The sequence below is a fragment of the Dipodomys merriami genome, unplaced genomic scaffold (assembly GCF_024711535.1).
Source record: "Dipodomys merriami isolate MVZ:Mamm:240054 unplaced genomic scaffold, mDipMer1.0.p SCAF_35, whole genome shotgun sequence".
NCBI classification, from domain to species: domain Eukaryota; kingdom Metazoa; phylum Chordata; class Mammalia; order Rodentia; family Heteromyidae; genus Dipodomys; species Dipodomys merriami.
In genome coordinates this window covers 10743613-10762199 of record NW_027205048.1, presented here as the reverse complement: position 1 = coordinate 10762199, position 18587 = coordinate 10743613, and the positions used below count along the sequence as shown (strand labels likewise).

Below are 18587 nucleotides of genomic sequence, written 5' to 3'. Positions count from 1 at the left end.
AAGAAAGAAAGAAAGAAAGAAAGGCAGACAGACAGACAGACAGACAGACAGAAAGAAAGAAAGAAAGAAAGAAAGAAAGAAAGAAAGAAAGAAAGAAAGAAAGAAAGAAAGAAAGACCGAAAGGAAAGAAAGACCGAAAGAGAGAAAGAAAGAAAGAAAGAAAGAAAGAAAGAAAGAAAGAAAGAAAGAAAGAAAGAAAGAAAGAAAGAAAGAAAGAAAAGAAAGAGAGAGAAGGACAACAAAAAAATTTCAAGGAAGGATATACTTAGGATTTAAATGCAAAAAGTTCGAGTTAGAACTATGATTTTAAGTTACTATCTAAGTGAGGAATTAAATGTTCTAGTTAATATTATTTGTTTTGAAACTGGCATCTAAAAATAAATACATTGCAAAATAAACATTTTTGATGTCTCAGGACTGTTACTTTACATACATCTGTGCTAAATATTTATTCATTCTAAATAACTGGACATTCTGGTTGAGAGGATCTGCTGCATCTGTTCTACTAGGAACCTTAAAAGTGTGACACTTCCACTGATAACTTTCCTTCTATTCTTTTTTTTTTTTTTTTTTGCCAGTCCTGGGGCTTGAAATCAGAACCTAGGTACTGTCCCTGAGCTTCATTTGCTCAAGGCTAGCACTCTACCACTTGAGTCATAGCGCCACTTTCAAACTTTTTCTGTTTATGTGGTACTGAGGAATCGAACCCAGGGCTTCATGCATGCAAGGCAAGCATTCTACCACTAGACCATATTCCCATCCCCTTTCCTTCTATTCTTATATGCACTAATGAAATCAGAAGAATAATATACATTTGTGCCCAGAAATTAGTTAAATGAAAGCTGGGTCCCACTAATGAAGGTAATGAAGGAGAGAGGAATCATAGCTATGTAGAGAAGAGAAAATAAGAAAGTTCCAATCCAGTTAGAGACAGGGTTTTATATGCAATTTCAACATATGAAGCAAATGTTTTGAAAAGTGCCTAAGAATTCTATTAATAACATGCAACCTGATTCCACTTTTTCAACATAGTCATTTTATTTCTAGTACTAAGTGGGAACTCCCATTAAGAGATGCTTTACTGGTCTGAGCATGGTAGGATTACAGGCATGTAATCCTTTGAGAGGCTAAGGCAGGAGGACTGAGAGTTCAAAGACACAGCCCAAAAGCTGGCCTGAGCAAAAACTAAGACTCTAACTGGAAAATAACTAAAGCAAATAGGGCTAATAAGGGTGTAGCTCAAGTGATAAGTGATAAGGCATTTACCTAGAAAGCATGAAGGTCTGAGTTCAAACCCAATGTAGAAAAAAAAAAATGTTTTAAGGCAAAACTCATCTTTCTATCTTAACCAGAAACCTTTCTATCTCTTAAAACAGAAATGGAAAATTACTATCAATAGAAACCTTTTCAGTGAATTATTTTAATCTACTATATAGTTACTTTTTCTTTTTTTTTCTTTTTTTCAATCGTGGGGTCTAAACTCTGGGCCTGGGTGCTGTCCCTCAGCTCTTCAGCTCAAGACTAGCACTCTACCACTTAAGCCACAGCACCACTTGCAGGTTTTTCTACTTATGTGGTGCTGAGGAATCGAACCCAGGGCCTCATGCATGCAAGGCAAGCACTCTACCACTAAGCCACCTTTCCAGCCCTATATAATTACTTTTAAGGGAAAAAAGTATAGCCTAGTCTCTCAGTCCTGCTCTAAGGAAAAAAATATAAAAATCAGGGAATAGACAAAATTATTTCTTGGAATCCCTTGCAGTCCTAAGACTGGGTTTAGACATAGCATTGGGAATTTGGACCAACAGCACAGACAGCTTCCCTTCCCAAAGGCACAGGCAATTCTGCATATTACATGATTACCACACCTTGATGCACACATAGGCAGGTACTCCTACAGTTTTCTTATTGCTATCGCAAGTTACTCTTCACAACAGAGATTAAAGGTGGCTGCTTGTTGCTTAAGAAAAGGCAAATACAGGGCTGGGAAGGTGGCTCAGTGGTAGAGCACTTGCCTTGCATTCATGAGGCCCTGGGTTTGATTCCTCAGCACCACATAAGCAAAAAGAAAAAAGCCAGAAGTGGTGCTGTGGCTCAAGTGGTAGAGCGCTAGCCTTGAGCTGAAGAGCAGAGGGACAGTGCCCAGGCCGAGAGTTCAGGCCCCACGACCGGACCCCCCCCAAAAAAAGCCAGAAGTGACGCTGTGGCTCAAGTGGTAGAGTGCTAGCCTTGAGCTGAAGAGCTGAGGGACAGCGCCCAGGCCCAGCGTTCAGGCCCCATGACCGGACTAAAAAAAAAAAAGGCAAATACATTCTCTCACTTTCTAAGTTGTTATCTATACCCACCTAGAGATAAAACTTTAAACAGATATGTGGTGGGAAACTAATACGGAAAACTAATATGTAGCTATCTCTTAAGGCAATGAGATACAGCAAACAAGATATACAGAAAGAAGACAGAAGCCTATAAAACTTTAAAAAGTATTTTTTTAAGAAACATATATGCTTGCATTTATCTGAATCCTACAGACTGATACTCTTATATAGATGAATTTTTAATAAAAATAGTCCCAGCAGTTCCTCTAAAAGTTAAACCCAGAATTTCCAAATGTCCCAACAGTTCTATCCGAAGGTAAAGACTCAAGAGAAATAAATCTCCATCAAAAATGTGTATGCAAAATTTGGTACTATTCATAATAGCTAAAAAATGGAAAAAACTCAAATCTCCAACAAGTGATGATGAGTTTTAAAAATATGTGATGCAATCACATAAGGAAATTTTTTTTAGTAATAAAAAGGAATAAAGCACCAGTGTATGTTACAATAAGCATGAACCTTGCAACCACTATGCTAACTAAAAGAAGTCAATCACAAAAGCTACCTAAGGTCTAATTCCACTCATATGAGCTGTCCAGAGTAGATGACATACACAGAAATAGATCAAGATCTCCCACATTTTAGGGGAAATGAGTAATGATTGGCAATTACTTGGCAGGACTCTTTCTGGAAGTGAAAAATCACTGAATTGTATACTTCAAATGAGTGAGCTATATGAATTTTGGCATGTGAAGTATTTTTTGTTTGTTTTTTGGGGGGACTGGGGGTTTTTTGGTTTGTTTTTGTTGGTCATGGGCTTGAACTCTGCGCCTGGTCCCTGTCCCTGAGCTCTTCAGCTCAAGGCTAGGGCTCTACCACTTGAGCCACAGTTTCACTTCTAGTTTTTTTTGTAGTTTAACAGAGTTAAGAGCCTCATGGACTTTCCTGCCAGGTCTGGCTTTGATCTGTGATCCTCAGATCTCAGCCTCCTGAGTAGCTAGGATTACAGGCACGAGCTACCGGCACCCAACTTATTTTTTTAATGGCAAGCAAACAAGCCATATACCTCAGGCAAAATGTCAACTGAGGTAGAAAAATAAAAGCTAATACTATAAACTTGAAATAAAATTGCTTCTGCTCCAATTACAGAAGGCAAACCAGACATTAGCATAGTGTGACCTGAGGATACTTCAGAAAAGAATAAAGGCAGAAGACTAGGCATCCCAGTTAGAAAGACCCACCATACAATGAAGGCACAGAACTAACTTCAAGAAGTCTTTTGCTGTGCATAAGACATGTATGTTCAAAAATAATGTCAAGGAAATACATAAAACTACAAATCATTAATAATATTCTGAAACATTTGAAAATAACAATCCTTAAGAGCAAATGCTAACAACCCAATGGAGCACCTTGTCTGTGGTAGGCAAACCACTCAACCTACACCCTTGCCCATAGTAGGCAAATGCCCCACAACCAAGATACCTCCCCAGCTTTCCCTAGAGAAAGGAGTGTGTGTGTGTGTGTGTGTGTGTGTGCGCGCGTGCGTGCATGCATGCGCACATGCATGCATGTGTGCATGTTCACACACACCAGTCCTAAGGCTTGAACTTGGCACTTGGGCACTATCCCTGAGCTTTTTTGGCTCAAGGCTAGTGCTCGACCACTTGAGCCACAGGGCCACTTTTGGATTTTTGGTGCTTAATTGGAGAAAAGTTTCATGAATTTTCCTGCCTGGGCTGGCTTTGAACCACAATCCTCAGATCACAACCTCCTGAGTTCGTAGGAGTCACAGGCATCCAGCTCTCTCTAGAGTTTTAACCAGGATTATTTCTGAGTAGAACAGTTTTCTTCTCCTTTATATACAGGAAAACATAAATGATTAAGTTCGATTAAGTTCTAAAAGGTCTTTTAAATAGAGTAATATGAAAATTGAAATGAAGATACCAAAGATCTAAATTAACATGTCAGAAAATTAGCAAGAAGTCTATGAATTTCAACATTTTGCCCATTATGCTGTTCATTGTTGTAAAGCTCCTCAACATAAAACAGTATTAAAAGGAGAGAAGAAAAGGCACAAGCACAAATTTCTGAAACTACCTCTATAGAAGGTATATCCAACTAGTCCCTAAGACAGACAAAACACCTCTTGCATAGTTATTTTTACCTCTAGTTGGTAAGGGTCATATCATATATTCCACCATTATCCTTGGTGATCTGATGGGGCACCAGTGGCTCACGCTTGTAATCCTAATTACTCAGGAAGCTGAGATCTGAGGATCACAGGTCAAAGCCAGCCTGGGCAGGAAAGTCCATGAGACTCTTAGCTCTATTAAACTACAAAAAAAGCTAGAAGTGAAGCTGTGGCTCAAATGGTAGAGCCCTAGCCTTGAACAAAAAAGCTCAGGGGCAGTGCCCAAAGTTCAAGCCCTAGAACCAGCAAAATAAAGAAGGAAATAGAGGTTAAAAAAAAAAAAAAGAGGGGATGGGAAGGTGGCTCAGTGGTAGAGCGCTTGCCTTGCATGCCTGAGGCCCTGGGTTCAATTCCTCAGCACCACATAAGAAAAAAGAAAAAAGCCGGAAGTGGTGCTGTGGCTCAAGTAGTAGAGCGCTAGCCTTGAGCTGAAGAGCTGAGGGACAGTGCCCAGGCCCAGAGTTCAGGCCCCATGACCGGATTCCTTCCCCCCCCCCCCCAAAAAAAAAAAGATACAGTAAAAGTTAACTCTCCACTTCCTGATTCTGCTTCCCCTTCAGATTGGGAGTTTTCAAATTCTATATTGTTTCTATGTGTGTTTGATATGCTAGTTTATACAGGTTTTGAAACAAGGATTCTACAACTAAAATGAGGTTTCAAAACCCAGGACACATTACTTTAAAGATATTATCCAGGGGCTGGGAAGGTGCAGTGGTAGAGTGCTTGCCTTGCATGCATGAGGCCTTGGGTTCAATTCCTGAGCACCACATAAGCAGAAAAGCCGGAAGTGGCGCTGTGGCTCCAGTGGTAGGGCACTAGCCTTGAGCTGAAGAACAGCACCCAGGCCCCACAACTGACAAAAATAAAATAAAGTAAAATAAAGATATTATCCAAGCCTATAATCCTAGTTCCCCAGGGGGCTGAGATCTGAATCAATTCAAAGCCAGTCTGGGCAGGAAAGTCCATGAAACTCTTAACTCCAATTAACCACCAGAAAACTGGAAATGGCACTGTGGCTCAAAGTGGTAACATGCTATCCTTGAGCAAAAAAGCTCAGAGATAGCACCCAGGCCCTGAGTTCAAGGGCCTATGACAATATATATATATATTACCCAGCTCTGAAAAATGTGTGTTCCTAATCTATTAAGCTAAATCTTCTCATTTGCTATGACATTTTACCAAGGTTCCATAAAATTTCTCTTGATCTTGCCTTACCTCTAGTTCAAGATCCTGAGGTTCCATTTCAGAAAGCGACAGCACAGCAATTTTGGTAACTTTACAGACTTCATGGTCTCCTGGGAGTTTGCCCACCAGTGCTTTCTGCCGAATTAGAATAAGCCACCATGGAAGATCTGAAAGAGAAAAGAAATATTCACATCTGCTATTTATAGACTGCAATGGTTCTGGATGAATGAGGCAATAACCAACAAAACTAGAGTCTAAAATGTGACTTCTTAAAGTAAAATACACTAGCCTTGAGCTGAAGGGCTGAGGGACAGAGCCCAGGCCCAAAGTTCTAGGCCCCACGACCAGATCCAAAAAAAAAAAGAAAAAAGAAATGTACTCATTACCTTGCCCATGTAATTGTAACCCCTCTGTACGGTATTTTCACAATAAAAAAAAATTTTTTTTAATTTTTTAAAAAGAAACATGTTCTCTCATATAATAGTCCTGGTAAAAATACCAACACATACAACTCTTCTGGAAGAAAACTCAGCAGTACCTATAAATTCAACACATGCACTTACTTTTTAATCTAGCTGTTCTACTCTTGAGCATTTACCCTAAGCATAAGCCCAACAACCAAAGCTTACATACTGAAGCCTATTCTTTGCATTAGTTTGTATTGTTAAATATTGTATTGGAAACCACCTAAGTATGAACATAAGAAAGTGAAGAACATACCATGGCATATACATACAATGTATACTATGCAGCTTTACAAAAAGAATTAGAGGAATGAGACATTAGTGGTTCACACCTATAATCCTTGCTACTCAGAAGGCTGAGAGCTGAGGATCCCAGTTCTAAGTCAGCCCTGGCAAAAAAAATCCTAAGACTCTAACCTCTGACCACACAAAAAACAAAGCCGGAAGTGGGGGTGTGACTCAAGTGGTAAAGCCTTAAGCAAAAAAGCTCAGAGACAGTGCCCAGGCCCTGATTTCAAGCCCCAGAACCTGCGTGCACGCGCACACACACGCACACACACACACACACGCACGCATGCACACACACACACACACACACACACACACACAGAAAATTAGAAATTTTCTATGACCTAATAAAGAATGATTCCTAATGATTACTAAGTGAAAAACCTGGTGTCATATATATGCACATATATGTGTGTATGTATTTATATAATATATAATATTATATATATGAGTGATACAGCTGTGCAGTCATGTGACACATGTGTCAGGCAATGACAGTGGTCTCATAAGATTATAATGGAGCTGGAAAAAATCTAATTGCCTAGTGATGTTGTAATGTCATAGCTCAACATATTATTCCACTTGAAGTGATGAATGATGTTGGTGTAAACAAACCTATTGTGCTACTGATAGCATAGAGTATAATACATACAACCATATACTTTACCTAATAGTCTAATAATAATAAATAACTATGGTGCTGGTTTTATGTAGATGACATGTTATACTTATTATTTTACTGGATTTGGGGGTGGGGGTGGCAATACTCGAGATTAAACTCAGGACTCACACATGATAGGCAAGCATTCATCCTCGGCCCCATCATTGGTTTAGTGTAAAACATACTCCATGTTACTCTGTTACATCTCATCCTTACTGCTTCTCCTGACTGAATCAACAGGCTAGGCACCAGTATCATCTAGTATGTGTAACTACACACTATGATGTTTGCACACTGATTGTGCCACCTGGCAACATGGTTCTCAGAATGGTATCTTAGTTGAGCCCAGTGGTGTAATTCAAGCTGAGTACAGTGGTGTAACTAAAGCTGAGTGCAATAGTTTAACTCAAGCTGAGTCAGTAGTGAAATTCAAGCTAAATCCAGTGGTTTAACTAAGCTGAATCCAGTGTTGTAACTCAGCTGAGTCCAGGGGTATAACTCAGATGAGTCCAGTGATGTAACTCCAGCTAAATCCAGTGTTGAAACTCAGCTGAGCCCAGGGGTATAAATGCAAGCTCAGTCCAGGGAAGCTGATAGTGTAAGAAAATCTAAGAACCAGAAGGCTGGTGTTTTTAAGTCTAAAGGCCTGGGAACCAAGAGTTTCAATGTCCACAGACAGAAGGTAGACATCCAGACTCAGAGAAAATTGACCTTTCTTCTATGTTTTTCTCTATCCTAGCCCTCAATAGACTCAGTAATGACTACCTACATTAGTGAAGTTAGATCCTAGTGTAGTAGTTCAAATGCTCTCTCTCTGTTTCTCTGTTTTCTCTGTTCCTCTCTGTTTCTGTCTCTCTTTCCTCTCTCTCTCTCTCTCTCTCTCTCTCTCTCTCTCTCTCTCTCTCTCTCTCTCTCTCTCTCTCTCTCTCTCTCTCTCTCTCTCTCTCTCTCACACACACACACACACACACACACACACACAGAAATGTTGCATCTGCTATCTGGGCATCCCTTCTCAGGCAAGCTGACATGAAATTAACCATCACATCTCCCTATAAATGACCTCATCACTAGGTAGTATTACATCTACATATTTCTAGACATGCCTATCCATCCTATTGATATATAGAAGTTATATACATTTCCCAATAAAGCATGTTTAGCCATCATTTTATTAATGTTAATTCTATAAGGTATTTTTCAATTTTTTGAAGTTTAAACATTACAGATAACACTAAAATGCCCTTTGATCACTTTTAGTCTTACCTCATGGAAAATTTTTTCAATCTGCTCCACTAACCATTTTGTTAGTTCAAATAAGGAGAAAAGCAGAGATATAAAGTAAATGATTACATTACATTCTTGGCATTAATCCTTTCAATTTTACTTGATAGCTAAAAAATTACTTGTAACTGTAAATTATTTTACAGGCACTACTGCTTCAGCTCTTTCAGACCCTTTCCTAGTCTATAAATATAAACATTCACCTAATTACCAAAGGTAAAAATGAAAAGAGGTGTGTCTGCTAATGATTCTTACTTGTCTGAGTCCTTAGCATAGCCCAACATTACAGGCTATATTCCTGGAATCAGTTACATCTTCTACATCCACTACTCCTAAGTATAGAAACAGAAAGCACCCAGCTGCCTCATACTCACAGTTGTGTGATCAGGAACTAATAATATGACATGCCAATGAAGGCAGAGGTAGATATTAGCTACTCTTGAGTCTTTTTTTTTCCCTTTGGCCGGTTGTGGGGCTTGATCAGGGCCTAGAAGCTCACTGTTTCTCAGCTGTTTTTGCTCAAGCTAGAGCTAGCTCTACCACTTTGAGCCACAGCTCCACTTCTGGTTATTGAGTGGTTCATTGGAGATAAGAGTCTCATGGGCACTTTTCTGCCATGGCCAGCTTTGAACCATGATCCTTATAACTCAGCACTCTTGAGTAGCTCAAATTATAGGCATGAGCCACGGGCACCTGGCTTACTCTCAAGTAATGCTCAAATAGAGTTAAATTCCTGAAGTACTTCTGAAGTTTATGCTTCAAAGAACCATGGAAGAGTCTCAACTATATCTCAGAGGATGGTGATATACTGGAAGAGAAGAAAAGAAGAGATTATGTTCTGATATTACATTCTGCTCACCTTTCCTTTGTTCTGTCAAGCTGTGAATAAGAACACTTAACATGTTTCTCTGTCATTTCAAATTGACATTAAAAGTAAAAAACGTAAGCCAAATGATTCATTGTTCTTTATATATTCTGAGATGTGCTTAGGCGCGTATAATTTTTTTTTTCAGTGCTGGCAATCAAATTCAGTGCCTCGTGAATGCTAGGCAAGTGTTCTACACCTGGTTAGATTCCCAACCCAAAATTTTAATTGTTCTATCTTTCTGGTAACTTGAATATTCTGTTATTTTTGAAATGTTTCTCTATGCTTCTTGCCTTAAACTCTGCTTCGCTATTAGCATAGCTACATTAGTTTTTATAGGATGTTTAGTTTTTTTCTATTCTTTTACTTTCAGCCTTTTTGGCGACATTACACACACGTACACACACCATATACAGCATTTGTCTTGAAATGTACACAGATTTTGTTTTCCAGTATGCAAATCTTTGGTTTTTGTACATAGGTATCATTACTGATATATTTAGTAATCTACCATGTATCTATTTGTCTCACTCATTCCATGCATACTTTTTATTTTCTTAAATCCCTTTTGCATTTATGACCCCCAAAGGTAATTCAGAGATCATCAGAGATGGTGATCGGTTTTAAAAGGGGGGAGACTAGTGTCACCTTCAACAAGCCAGATGGCCTCTACCCAAAGCCATTAGGACAGGGCTACTCAGCAGAACCCTAAGGAGGCAGGCTTTCCTGGGTAGACTGTGAAGTGCAGTAGGAGCCCCTCTTCAGTAGATCTGACAGGTGGGATTTCTACCCTAGTAGCCAAGGGGTCTAGAACACTAACCTATAAAGGATTATCCTCAAGCCCTAAGGAGCTTGGGTAGTGGAACACAATGTCTTAGCTTATGGCTGTTCCATTACTGTATTCTGGGAGCACATATAACTTATTTGGCTTTACAGATTCACAGATGCAGAGTAATTTGCCTTAGCATGAATGGTACTTTGACTGCTACTCATATCTGAATTTATATGATGTTTAGACGAGTTTTATGTTTTAAACTTTAAAGTTGATGCTGATGTTTGAACAAGACTTTGGTAGCTTCTAGAATTAACGAATGTACTTTGCATGTGAGAAGAACATGAGTTTGAGGGGCCGAGGTGGAACACTATCAGCTGAATTGAGTGTCCCTACTCCTAAATTCATATGCTGAAAGGTCTTACTCCCAGTATGATAGTAATAGGAAGTAGGACCTTGGTAGGTGCTTAGGTTATCCATCCTCACAGGAAGGATTGGTAAGCTTATAAGAGAAGGAGGAGAGTTCCCTTACCTCTTCTACACGTGAGGTCTTAAGACGTGAGAAGAGGGCGCCGGTGGCTCACGCCTGTAATCCTAGCTACTCAGGAGGCTGAGATCTGAGGATCAAGGTTCAAAGCCAGCCCGGGCAGGAAAGTCCATGAGACTCCTATCTCCAATAAACCACTAGAAAACCGGAAGTGGTGCTGTAGCTCAAGTGGTAGAGCACTCACCTTGAGCTGAAGAGCTGAGGGACAGCACCCAAGCCCAGAATTCAAGCCCCACGATCGACCAAAAATAAAAAAAGTCAAGATGTGAGAAGAGGTCATCTCTGAAGCACAATAAGTCCCTTACTCTGGACTTCCTAATCTTCAAAATGTCAAGAAATAGCTGGGTGCCAGTGGCTCACACCTATAATCCTAAATTACTCAGGAGGCTGAGATTAAAGCCAGCCAAGACAGGAAAGTCTGTGAGACTCTTATCTCCAATTAACCACCAGAAAAACCAGGAGTGTCGCTGTGGCTCAAATGGTACAGCTCACCTTGAGCTGAAGAGCTGAGGGACAGCACCCAGGCCCAGAGTTCAAGCCCCACAACAGGAAAAAAAAAAAAAAAAAAAAAAAAAAAAACCAAGCTTCAAGAAATAATTTCTGAAAAAAAAAAAAAGAAAGAGAAATAATTTCTGATAATACACCTATTTCTTCCACATCGGGTGATATGTACATTTCTTTCCTTTTGCTTAGTGTAAGCTGTTCCCTCTTTCCCTCTCATTTCCTCCCTCCCATCGCTACCCTTGAGTTGTTTAGTTTGTTTTCATCAATGTCCAGTGCAGCTGATGGGTTGTACTGTCAAAGCCCATAGAATTCACAAACATTATATATAGACTATGATAATGACAATTTGCCTTGTGAAGGTTAAAATGTGTTTGTGATTTTACCTAATTATCACTATCCCACAATACTGTAAAATTTATGTAATTACTTAATCGCAATTAAAATTAGGTTGTATCAATTCCATATCTCAAGACAAAGTATGCTCCAATTTGGAGGATTCTACCATTTTTATAAGCCTTTGTTAGAACTCTAAATGCAGCCAAAAGAGTGAATTTCACTGATACCTTTTGCATAAGTTACTAATTGATCATTTTGTACATTTTTTTAACATTTAATTTTATTGTCAAGAGGGGTTACAGTTACATGGGTAAGGTAGTGAGCAAATTTCTTATTTAACTTGTTATTCTCTCCTTTGTTTTTCTCCCATTCCCCCCACCCCATTTGCTACTTTTAAATGAATGAGCAAGTCTACAAAGCAGACTTTTTTAGCCAGTCCTAGGACTTGAACTCAGGGCATGGACACTGTCCCTAAGCTTCTGTGCTCAAGGCTAGTGTTCTACTACTGATTTACTACTGATTTACAGGGTAGACTTGTATACTAAAATGAATAAATTTAATTTTCTATTAAAGACATGATTTTTTTTTTTGCCAGGCACTGGTGGCTCACATCTATGATCCTAGTTATTCAAGAGGCTGAGATCTGAGGATTATGGTTAGAAGCCAGGCCAGGCAAAAAGGTCCATGAGACTCTTTTGTCCAATAAAGTACTCATAAAAAGCCAGAAGTGGTGCTGTGGCTCAAGTGGTAGAGTACTAGCCTTAAGCCAAAGAAGCTCAGGAATTACCCACAGGACCAGAGTTCAAGCCCCAGGATGGGCGGAGCAGGGGAAGGGGGGGAGAAGAATGAGTTTTTGGTATATTTAACACAATTTTTTATTTTGTATTTAAAGCCATTGCTATTCTTTAACTACACTTAGGAAATGCTTTTTTTTCCACTCATGAAAATAAAGTACCATATGGCTCTGAACATCCATCAGGAAGCACCATACATCAGTGAAATGAAATGACAAACAAAAACACACCACAGCAGTGCTGATCTTCAAGGCTCAGGCACCTACTAGTTAAAAGTACATCACATGTTCTCAGTGACTAAAAAGCTAATTATTATAGATTGGTCCATCTTCCAAACACAGTAGCTACTAAATCTTTCTTATAATTGCTCTGTTGCTTACTAAAGCTTCCTAAGCTGGATTTATAGAAAATTGATAATGACTCATGGGGAGATCTAGGATGAGACATTTTTAATGGGCTCTATTTCACAAGTAACAAATGGCATGATTAGAAGGATATGCAGTCTAGGCTATGAAGCTTAGAATTGGAGCTAAATCCTTAACAAAAGCATCATAAAATTAAACAATATTATACTCTATAAAAATAAACTTTTGAATCTATTAAAAAACAAAAAAGTGGTTTTTTCTTCCTTTTTTGCTGTTTTTGTTTTCTTTTTGTTCTGTTTGTTCATTTACATGTCTTTGGAAGTAAAAGGGAAGGTACAAAAATGGAGGGACAAAGGGTGAACAAATGTAGCAGTGTACTCACTAGATACTATGTTGAAAATGAACTATATAACTTGTGGGTGGGGATGAGAGGGAAAAATTGGGGGAGAGCAAGGGAAGGGGAGAGATCCATCATCCAAAAAGAAATGTACTCTCGGCGACCTTGAAGTGCTTTCCTCTGAACAATAGGTGTTCATAGAAACTGCAGCTTCATTCTGAGATTGAATTGCAGGGTGGTGTGGTATGGTGTTGGCCTGTGGTCTTCAATGGGAGTGTCCTTGTCCAAAAAAATCCCAAATCCTGTTCAGACAATGTGTATGTAAGAGAGTGAGTGTGTATGTAAGAGAGTGAGCTGAGTCTAAGGACTTCAGAAAAAAAAAACACCATGGACAATTTCCAACCTGATACAGTAGTCCTTGATAAATTAACAAATTTGCAAAGAAATGTATTCGGGTTGGTGATTTAGCTCAGTGGAAGAGCACTTGCCTGGCAAGCATAAGGCCCTGAGTTTGGTCCTCAGTTCTGGGGGAAAAAAGGAGGGATGTACTCTTTACCTGCCTTATATAACTGCCACCCCTCTGTATATCACCTTCATAATAACAATTCTAATTTTTTTAATAAAAACAAGAAAACTAGGGGGAAAATAAGACAAAAGTATCATTGGGAAAATTTATTTTGTAGATAAAACTACATTTTCCAGATAACAAGCTTAGCCCTTAAAGTTCTAAGATATTTTCTCAAATGTTTATTTATTTATTTATTTATTTATTTTTGGGTGCAGTACTGAGGGCTGATCTCAGCTCACGGCCAATCTTGTGCTTGCACTTTACCACTTGAGCCACACTCTGGCTTTTGGTGGTGGTGGTGGTTCTGGGGCTTGAACTCAGGGCCTGGACACTGTCCCTGAGCCTTTTTGTGCTCAAGGCTAGAGCTCTACCACTTGAGCTACAGTGCCACTTCTAGTTTTGGGGTGGTGAATTGAAATAAGAGTCTCATGGGGACTTTTCTGCCCAGGCTGGCTTCAAACCATGATCCTCAGATCTCAACCTCTTGAGTAGCTAGGATTATAGGCATGAGCCACTGGCACCCAGTTCCTTTGCTTTAAAAATATATATATATGGTTTTCAGATAGAATATTATGGTAACTTCGCCCAAGCTGGCCTCCAAGATCCTCTAGTCTTTTGTTTCCCCAGTAGCTAAGACTACAGACATACAGCACCATATTAAATGTTTATTTAAAACACTATATTACATAGTTTCCTGTCTATTAAATCCCAGCATAGTAAGAGTAATTAAGATTTTTATTCATGATACATTTATCATCATAAAGATAAACTGTTGCTTTGACAAGTGGCATACAAATAAATGCTTCAGGCTGGGAAGTTGGCTCAGTGGTAGAGTGCATGCCTTGCAAGCATGAGGCCCTGGGTTCAATTCCTCAGCACCACATAAACAGAAAAGGCCGGAAGTGGCGCTGTGGCTCCAGTGGTAGAGCGCTAGCCTTGAGCTGAAGAGCTGAGGGGCAGCGCCCAGACCAGAGTTCAGGCCCCATGACCAGCAAAAAAAAAAAAAAACAAATAAATGCTTCGAGGTTGAAGGTGATTGACCCCTACACAAATAGGCCCAAGACCACAGCCCATAACAAACCTGATATCAGAATCAATTAAATAATCTTCATTTTCTAGCTGTGAATGGCTGTTACTAATCAAGATTAAGTAAGCAAGAATTTATTATTCTATATATTTTTTTTAATTAGTAATTTTTACTTCATTTGGAGGAGAGCAATGATGGGGTTTGAACTCAGGGTTTCACACTTGCTGGGCACTTTACCACTTGAACAACAGCTGCTTTTTGCTTTAAATGAGCCCTTATATCTTTGCCTGAGGCTATTCAGACTGGGATGTTCCTATATATGCCTCATGTACAGCTGGCATCATTAGCATGTGTCACCATATCAACCTGTTGTTGAGGTATCACTAATATTTTTCCCAAAAGTCTCAAAGCCAAGATCCTCCTGATCACATTTGGGATCTGCTGTACTCTACCTTCATCAAGATTAAGTGACACTAGAATACACGTTATATACTTATATATCCTACTAGTATATGTATGTATCATATCTTGCATGTATATTATATATACATATATATCAGATATATATGTATATATATACATACACCACTGGAAAAGCGGAAGAGGATGGGGAAAAGAGGTGATAACAAAATATTCATAAAGCTCATAAGTATATATAAAAATATCACAATGTGGGGCTGGGAAGGTGGCTCAGTGGTAGAGCGCTTGCCTTGCATGCATGAGGCCCTGGGTTCGATTCCTCAGCACCACATAAGCAAAAAGAAAAAAAGCTGGAAGTGGCGCTGTGGCTCAAGTGGTAGAGTGCTAGCCTTGAGCTGAAGAGCTGAGGGACAGCACTCAGGCCCAGAGTTCAGGCCCCACGACCGGACCCAAAAAAATATATATATATCACAATGTAACTTTATTTTTTGTGGGGGGGAGTTGTGGGGCTTGAACTCAAAGCCTGGGAGCTGTCCCTGAGCTCTTTTGCTGAAGGCTAGTACTCTACCACTTTGAGCCACAATGACACTTATGGTTTTTTGGTAATGAACTAGAAATAAAAGTCTCACAGACTTTTGTGACTGGGCTGGCTTTGAGCAGCAATTCTTAGATCTTAGCCTCCTGAGACCTATGATTACAGGCATGAGCCACCAGCAGTGTTTGTACCAGTACTGGGGCTTGAACTCAAGGCCTGTGCTTTCACTTGGCTTTTTCACTCCAGGATAGCATTCCACCACTTGAGTCACACCCCACTTCTGGCTAAGAGTATCACAGACTTTTCTGCCAGGACTGGCTTTGAACTAGAACCCTTAGATATCAACCTCCTGGATAGCTAGGTTTATAGGCATTAGCCACCAGTGCCTGTGTTTATCTATCTCTCTCCCTCCCTCCCTCCCTCCCTTCCTGTGTGATGATACTGGGGCTTGAACTCTGGGCCTCAAGTTCTCACTCACAGCTGGTGACTTATCATTTGAGCCATACCTCCACTTCTAGGTTTTTGCTAGTCAATTGGAGATAAAAGTCTATCTGATTTGTTTGCTCAGGCTGGCTTCAAACGTCCATCTTCAGATCTCAGCCTCCTCAAAAGTTAGGATTACAGTTGTGAGTCATCAGGGCCAAGTTCAAAATCCATTATTTTGTACAATTAATATAGGCCAATAAAAGTATGTATGAGAAAAAAGAAAGGAGAGTAAATGAAACATTTTAATATGTGGCCCTGGGAGCTGGGAAGGTGGCTCAGTGGTAGAGCACTTGCCTTGCATGCATGAGGCCCTGGGTTCGATTCCTCAGCACCACATAAGCAAAAAGAAAAAAGCCAGAAGTGGCACTGTGGCTCAAGTGGTAGAGAGCTAGCCTTGAGCTGAAGAGCTGAGGGACAGCTCTCAGGCCCAGAGTTCAGGCCCCACGACCAGACCCCCCCCCCCAAAAAAAAAATGTGGCCCTGACAGTCATTTTTATTACCTTACAAGGAGAATTTCATTGTGACATTTCTATAGATGCATACAATGTATCCTAATTGAATCACCTTCTCTACCCTCTGTTTTTTGTTGTTGTTGTTTTGTTTTGTTTTTTAGGGTCCAGCCGTGGGGCCTGAACTCTGGGCCTGGGCACTGTCCCTCAGCTCTTCAGCTCAAGGCTAGCGCTCTACCACTTGAGCCACAGCGCCACTTCCGGCTTTTTTCTTTTTGCTTATGTGGTGCTGAGGAATCGAACCCAGGGCCTCATGCATGCAAGGCAAGTGCTCTACCACTGAGCTACCTTCCCAGCCCTCTACACTCTGTTTTAACCCACTCCCCTTTCATAAAATAATTTCAACAGGTTTCATTCTTCTATTTTCTTTCATGCAAATAAATTACTTTGTTCACATTCATCTTCATTTACCCTCTTGGTTTGCCCTCCATCCTTCCTCCATCTATCCTCCAGTACCCATCCCCAACACAGTCAGTTTTACTTCCCTTTCATTCTTTTTCATTTCTATTTCTCTCTTTTTTTCTTTCTTTCTTTTCTTGGTGTGTCTTAATTGTACAAACAAGTTTTAACCATGGTATTTCAGTCATGCATAGATCATAGTTTGCTCAGAAAAACCCTCTGCACTGCTTACTCTTTCCCTGCCCACCAGTGCCCTAGTGATCAACATCTTTCAATGAGATTCTTTATGCTGTCCTCATAACTGGTTGCAATCTATAGTCATTTTATCATAATTCTCTTTCTGAGGCTAAAACAAAATTTACTATCAATGCCATAGTAATTACTGAGGAAACTGGAGTTCAAAGGTAATCAGACTCATGACTAGAAGAAAAAATGTAGAATTGCCTAAGGCAAGCTACTTGCCTCTGAAGTTATCTCTGCCTAAAAACCTAACAATCTGCCATGCCTGTTAGAGACAGGTATGCTGACTTAATGAACCTCTGGAAGAACTCAGACAATGGATCGCACTTATGCGACCACATGATATACTGTTTCTAGCTAAAAGCTGGAACACAAGCACCAAACAAACTACAATTCAGATTAGAGGCAGGAACACTCAGCACCAGGGCTAGGTACCTGGAGAGAGTAAAGGAAATCAGAAGGTGGGATGATGTACTCATCTCATACAATTTAGCTGTCTTCTTCCATGACTCAAAGCCTTCATGACTCAACTAGGACCAATCAGCCAAACTATAGTTATAAATTCTCCCTAAAGATAACCAGAAGCTTATATACCAACAAAATATAACTTTTTTGCTCTTTGGTTTTGTGCCAGTAATAGAGCTTGAACTGTGGGCCTGGGTGCTGTCCCTGAGCTTTTTGCTCAAAACTAGTGTTCTACCACTTGAGCCATAGCTCTACTTCTGGCTTTTTGGTGGTTAATTGGAGATAAAAGTCTCACAGACTTTTCCTGTTCGAGCTGGCTTCAAACCTCAATCCTCAGGTCTCCGCCCCCTGAGTAGCTAAGAATAAAGGCATGAGCCACCTGTACACAGCAATAAAAATGTAGCTTTTAAAAAATATTACTTCTAGGGGGGAGGCGGGGAAGGGAGGTGAAGGGTAAACAAAGGAGGAGGCTGCAATGCTTGGTAAGAAATGTATGCAATATCCTGCCCATGTAATTGTAGCCCCTCTGTACAGTATGTTCTCAAATAAAATTAAATTAAATTAAAAAAATAAATAAATAAATAAATAAATAATATTACTTCTAGCTGGGCTCCAGTGGCTCATGCCTGTAATCCTAGCTACTCAGAAGGCTGAGATCTGAGGATCACAATTCAAAGCCAGCTGGGCAGAAAAGACCATGAGACTTTTATCTCCAATAAACCACCAGAAAGCCAGAAGTGGTACTGTAGCTCAAGTGGTAGAGCACTAGCCTTGAGCTGAAGAGCTAAGGGACAGCACCCAGGCCCAGAGTTCAAGCCCCATGGCTGATATATATATATATACACACACATATGTGTATATATATATATATATATATACATACATATATATTTATAAAACTTCTAAAATAACTCTGAGATCCTCATAAATGAGCAAATAAATATAAAATAGCTATTTGAATAGCATTCTAGATCATTTTGGTAAAAATATCATGTTAAAAATAATCCTGAGTTCGGTGTCTCCTTCC

At 39.8% G+C, this 18587-nt stretch overlaps 1 protein-coding gene across 2 annotated transcripts in view; it reads right to left on the bottom strand.

The window, feature by feature from the left end:
* The window catches only part of Inpp5f (inositol polyphosphate-5-phosphatase F), a 92932-nt gene that overhangs the window by 34344 nt on the left and 40001 nt on the right, over nucleotides 1–18587 (bottom strand). For both annotated transcript variants that reach the window (XM_069988153.1, XM_069988152.1), the window contains exon 3: nucleotides 5725–5861. In XM_069988153.1, coding sequence (XP_069844254.1) covers nucleotides 5725–5861 — 137 coding nt within the window. The remainder of the gene's footprint in view (nucleotides 1–5724; nucleotides 5862–18587) is intronic.